Source organism: Cynara cardunculus, assembly GCF_001531365.2.
Source record: "Cynara cardunculus var. scolymus isolate 2C chromosome LG 9, CcrdV1, whole genome shotgun sequence".
Taxonomy (NCBI): Eukaryota; Viridiplantae; Streptophyta; class Magnoliopsida; order Asterales; family Asteraceae; genus Cynara; species Cynara cardunculus.
The window spans coordinates 9,849,493-9,855,406 of record NC_037536.1 but is presented as its reverse complement, the minus strand read 5'-3'; the positions used below and the strand labels follow the sequence as shown (position 1 = coordinate 9,855,406).

General features: G+C 35.2%; 2 protein-coding genes across 2 annotated transcripts; one reads left to right on the top strand and one right to left on the bottom strand.

Moving 5' to 3' along the window:
* Positions 1-2,037: 2,037 nt before the first annotated feature.
* On the top strand, positions 2,038-2,654 carry LOC112518635 (11 kDa late embryogenesis abundant protein-like). The gene is made up of 2 exons (XM_025126404.1): positions 2,038-2,200; positions 2,301-2,654. Exons 1-2 carry the CDS (start codon positions 2,093-2,095, stop codon positions 2,499-2,501), a joined length of 309 nt encoding a protein of 102 aa, XP_024982172.1. The 5' UTR covers positions 2,038-2,092; the 3' UTR covers positions 2,502-2,654.
* A 1,539-nt stretch (positions 2,655-4,193) lies between these two features.
* LOC112517759 (alkane hydroxylase MAH1-like) lies at positions 4,194-5,732 on the bottom strand. The gene has a single exon (XM_025125135.1). The coding sequence runs from the start codon at positions 5,730-5,732 to the stop codon at positions 4,194-4,196; it is 1,539 nt and encodes a 512-aa protein (XP_024980903.1).
* Positions 5,733-5,914: the final 182 nt, after the last annotated feature.

The following is a 5,914-nucleotide window of genomic DNA, read 5'->3' as shown; positions in this document are numbered from 1 at the left end:
TTTTTTTTTTCACATCCAAACACTCAAAATAACTTATCGGCGGTTGTGGACTGAAATAAGTTGATAAGCACCTTAAATAAGCTTTCCCAAACACCCCCTAAGTAACTTTTGGGCCACATGTCATGTTTCTATACGACGGTTATTGATTTTTTACGCCTAAACATGTATCTAGACACAATTTTCACTTACGGTTCAAATAAGTCTATTTAAGTGACAGGTGTCCCTTCGGGCGGTTAATTTCACGTATTCGTGGTATAACCGCCTTCGCAGAGTAATTGGCGGTTCAGAGTTCCAAAATCTGGAGTTCTCCTTTCCAGATTTAGAGACTCGTCCAACGATTTCGCCTCCAAATTTAGAAGCAGCTCTACATATACTATGCAGAGGCTCTGCATCTGGAGTGAAGCTCTGCATGTACTATTCAGAGGCTCTGCATCTGGAGTGAAGCTCTGCTGTACTATGCAGAGACTCTGCATCTGGAGTGAAGCTTTGCATATACTATACAGAGGCTCTGCATTTGGAGTGAACTCTGCATCAAGCATCTTAATCTTTTTGGCGTTTAAGCCTTGATCTTTCTTGGAATACAGCACGAGCTCTGTATATAAGACACTTAACTCTTGAGTAAGAGCTATGTCCCTTGATGTCTTATGCATGAGAACATGTTGTCTTTTCCGGTGCTTGCTTATGAGGTATGGCAAGTAGGGTTCACAAAATGTGGACCACGGGGCCATTAGGTCCCCGCCATTAAACCTTTTTTTATGCATGAGAACTCTGGGAAAATTAAGAGTTGTAAGTCTGAATTTAACTCTAGAGTGGTCATCAAAACCTTATTTAAAATTTCAAATTCGGATTTTTGAAGCATTTTTCACAAAGCAATATAACCCGGAAAAAAAATTCCAAACTGACCTGGCAGCTCGACCCCAGCCAGGGGCTATGCCCCTTGGACCCCGCCATTTAGGAGCTTCGCCCCAAAATCAAAATCAACTCAAACAAGTGTGTACTCCGCACCTTCCTTGCTTGTTCGATTTTTATCATGATTACATTGCTCAACAATTTAATTCCATTACATTTAAATGACATTAGTGATACAAATCATCAACATAAAATCATCAGATATTGGTTATTTCTCAGACTTACAACATAACTATGAATTATTCTGTTCCAAACTTGGTTATATAGTTTATTCTCTGACTTAGAATACAACTCTGAAATCCTCTTCAGATTATGTTTCTGAGTTATAAGAAGTCAGAATTCTTGTGACTCAGAGTTATGCTCGTAGATACTTTCTTGACTTAGAAGACAACTCTGAATTCCTTTTATTCAGAGTTAAGTCCAAAGTTATTTTCCAGCCTAACAATAGAATTCTGAATTTTTGTATTCCAGAGTTAATGTTCAGAGTTTTATTTCAGAGTTAATGTCCATAATTTTTCTCATTTAAAATACCCCGTGTAATACACGGGGTCGAACCTAGTATAGTATAGATAAATATACTTTATCTTGTCTATCTATATTATTTATTAGTATGATTAAATCCAAATATATTCGATATTGGATTCAAAATTATTTTAAAGGTATTGACGAGATAATTATAATAATATAATTTGTAAAATATAAATATATATTTTAATTCGTATACAATTAATTACGTGATGTAAAATAAAAAATGAAAAGATAATGAATATAATGTAAATTAAAAAAGTGTAATTTAAAAACTAAAAATGATTTGATTTTTAATATGTATGAGAGATGTGAAAGCTTTCAATTACGTCTATTTGGCATGATAATATATATCTGTTAGAAATTTCAAAATAATTATAAACAGTATAGATATAGATGTATTTAACAAGGGAATTTCAGCCTTCTTTCAGTTCCCCTTGGTCAGAAGGAATTGGAGTGGCAGCATAAACCAGACCCACGTAACATTGTCTTGCTACGTGGCATTAACAACACGATTTAACCAAATCTACATACATTATACACACACACACACATATATATATATATATACACACAATATATTGCACATCTTAATCTGCCCATTTCAAATCAAGAATCAGGTAAAAGATCATACAAACTCTCTCTAGATCAATCAAAAATGCAGACAGGCAAAAACGCAGCGGCGTCCGTCAAGGAATCAGCAGCCAACATGGCTGCATCTGCCAAGGCTGGAATGGAGAAGACCAAAGCCACCATGCAAGAGAAGGTTTTTCTTCTTTCCTTCCCGTTGGGCATAGATTGTTTCATTCTTTTTGTTTAATCTGTATCTCATAATTATATCTATATATCTTGTTGTGCTTGAACAGGGTGAGAAGATGACTGCTCATGATCCGATGCAGAAAGAAATGGCTAGAGAGAAGAAAGATGAGAGGAAACATGAGGCTGAGTATGAGAAGCAAGCAGCACGTGAGCAAAACGCTGCCCAGAGACAGGCGGCGGGAACCACCGGAACCCACACCTACTCTACCACCGGCGACTACACTGGCACCGGCGGGACTTACCGTTGATGGAATAATTACCTGCTTTATTGTGATGTGTTTTCTTTATACGTTGGCGTGGAATAATTTGGTGTTTTCGTGGATTTTGGACTGTTTATAGTTTGAATACGATGTAATATATATGGTTAATAATACTACATGTCATATCTCTCTCTCTCTCTCTCTCTCTCTCTATATATATATATATATATATATTTTCAGGTAACCTATGAGCATGGTATTATGGTTTTATTTTTGAAGTTTATGATATTGCCAAGGCACACCGTCAATTTTCAAAAGATGGGAATGAGTGAGCCAAACTTGCTAGATAAGTTTTCACTTTAAAGTCCGTTTGTAAAAAATAGTATTTATCAAATTATTTTTAATTTTATTTTATATTGATCTTCACTTGGTTAAATGATAATCTAATCCGTTTCAATGACTATCTTGGCCCCATTTTAATTCGTCTTTGATTCAATACAGATAATCATAAGAGTTTTACAAAGAAAAATTCCTATCTACTTTTTTCCAAAATACAAGACATATTTCGGGCTCTAACAAGACTATTTATGAAGATGCTACAAAAGATTTAGATCATTTTGGCTTCCGAAAACTAGAACCATATATTACATCTGAATACCAAGTTTAGATGTCGAGTACCAAATTCGGATACCAAATCCGGATGTTTACTAATATTAAATATGAATGTCAAGTCTAGATACTAAATTTTGATGAAGATTTAAGTATCTAGTCAGAGAAATGGATTCAGATTAAATCTAAATGTAAGTCCAGATACAAATCTTGACACCAAATCCGATAATTAATTGTTACCAATTTGGATACAACAATCCAAATAGTTCTAAGTAAGCTTGTGAAGACCGAACGAACAAGAACGACAACTTGTTCATGTTCTTTCGTTTAACTTAACCGAACGAACAGACACGAATAGTAAATGAATAAAAATGTTGGTGTTTGTCTTCATTCGTTTTGAAAATTGATGTGCATGTTCGGTCATGTTCGTCCATTAAAATGCTAAACACACATAAACAAATGTACTTAAACGAACACAAGGTGTACCCGTCTTACTTCTAAAATATACAACTTCTCAAATAAATCTTTTCCTATATCTACAAATACATTAGTATAAAGCAATTGGTTGCAAAGGCCACCGAAGTGGGATGGAATCATCAGTCCTCAGAATAGAAAAACAGGAGAGATGTGTTTTGTAAATCCCATATACATCTTCATTATTTTAATTTTAGAAAAATACACAAAACAGTTTCATAAAAATTTCATTAAATATTATATGAAACAATTTCATAATCATATATGAAACAACTTCATAAAAAAAAGTATTATATGAAACAATTTCACAAGATTAAACAATTTCATGAAGTTTTTTCATAAGATTAAACAATGAAATCGACGGATGAGGGTGGTTTGCACAGTTTGTACAAATTGAGTGGTTTACATTTGATCGCTCCGTTCTCTCTCTCTATATATATATATATATAATTAATAAAGAAAAGTTAGGGGAGGTCAGTTTATGCTACTAATAAACTGGATATTGCAACTCTTAGTAGAATTAAGATTTAAACATAACCATACACGGGACACATATTACATAATACTTACTGTTGCATGACAAAATGAAACAAGTAAGACATTTATTTGTATTTCTATCTATAGATTTAAAGATGTTACATATTCTCATGATGGCCTTCATGCTGCATACTTCTTTGTTAACTTGACCATCAAACCATACTTCATTTGGAGGATGACTGACGGATTTTGCATGATTGGGTGACCATCCACCACTTCCACATCATAATTGTATATAACTGTAGCTGCTACTATTTTCATTTGAGTTAATGCGAATTTCTTACCAATGCAAGTTCTTGGCCCTGTGTGAAACGTTGTAAACTTGTGAGAGGGTACGTGTTTGATCCCTCCTTGCTCTGACAGCCATCTTTCTGGCTTGAATTCCAAACAGTCTTGTCCCCATATCATCTCCATTCGTCCCATTGCATATGAGTGTAGAAATATTTTGGTGTTTTTATCAACTTGATGACCACTTGGCAGGGTGTCTAAATCAACCGGAGCTTTCGGGTTTACAGGAACCGCAGGAAATAGCCTTAATGCTTCACATAATGCTCCTTGAAGATAAGCCAACTTTTGCAACTCTTCTAAACCAATTTTTCTCCATTTCTCACCCTTTTTGATCCCTAATTTTGTGTGAATCTCTTCACATATCTTACCGTTCGCTATAGGGTTTTTCGCAAGGAGATAAAAGAACCAAGTAAGAGTTGCGCTGGTGGAATCTCTCCCAGCAAACACAAGACTTAATATGGTGTCTTTGATGAATTTGTCATGGTCATCAAAGCTACCAGTTTGGTCATTATATTCCCTCATAAATCCTGTTAATAACCTTAAGTCCTCCTGTTGTTCTCTTTCTATGTCATAAGCCTCAATTTGCCTTTCCTTTTTTTCATTTAGAAGCTTGTAAATAATCTCATCACTTAGCTTTAAAGCATCACTAAGATGTTTCTCATTACCCAATTGAAATCTCTTGAGCAGCTTCCAACAGCATTTTGGAACAACACTTCGAACGAAGAGGGCTTCTTCAGATTTAGTGAAAGCAACTTCAAATTTATTGTGCGGAAGATCAACAGACAAGGTTTTGGGATCATAGTCCACAACCAAACTGAAAATGCTATCAAAAGTGAGCCTTTGGAAGATATCTTGCAAATCCATCTTGGATCTTCGTTCTGACATGACTTCAAGAACCGGCAAAAGCTTTTCCTCCATGTGGTTCCAAGTGGTTTGCTCCACCATGTTCAAGAAATCCGGACGATTGAAGAGTGACATGGTTGTTTTACGGTGCAATTCCCACATCTTGGAATCACAACCGAAAATACCATCGCCAAGGATATCGAATGTCTCTCTAAACTCTGGACCTTTTGGGTAATTATGGAAGTTGGTGGTTGATATATAAAGATAGTTGGCTGGATCACTGGTGAAGAGGATGTCCATATTGACAAACCAAGGGCCTTTGCATATGAAGGTACTTCCATTTTGTTTCAAAATACTAGTGATATAATCATTGAAACGATGGGAATTCCATAACAAGGCAGGGGTCATACCTAATAGAGGCCAATTGGTGGGCATTGATGATCTCCGTGATCTAAGTATATAGTAAACGAAAAGGGAAATTAAGCAGGTAAGGGAAAAGATTGTATCACAGTATTGCAAGAATGCCATATTGTGATCGATGTGCATGTTGTCTATGTTTATGGGTGCATTTATAAAGCAGGTTTATGCAAGCTATCATTGTAAAGACACCCACCAAACCGAACTTCTAGCCAAGCTAGATGCCACTACAATAATATATATATATATATATATATATATATATATATATATATATATATATATAGGGACCT

What these genes read in the sequence shown, in the direction of transcription:
- LOC112518635 (XM_025126404.1), top strand. Translation starts at nt 2,093, where the DNA reads ATGCAGACAGGCAAAAACGCAGCGGCGTCCGTCAAGGAATCAGCAGCC. An exon ending in AAGCCACCATGCAAGAGAAG is followed by an intron (nt 2,201 to 2,300) that starts GTTTTTCTTCTT and finishes GTGCTTGAACAG; the next exon opens with GGTGAGAAGATGACTGCTCA.
- LOC112517759 (XM_025125135.1), bottom strand. Translation starts at nt 5,732, where the DNA reads ATGGCATTCTTGCAATACTGTGATACAATCTTTTCCCTTACCTGCTTA.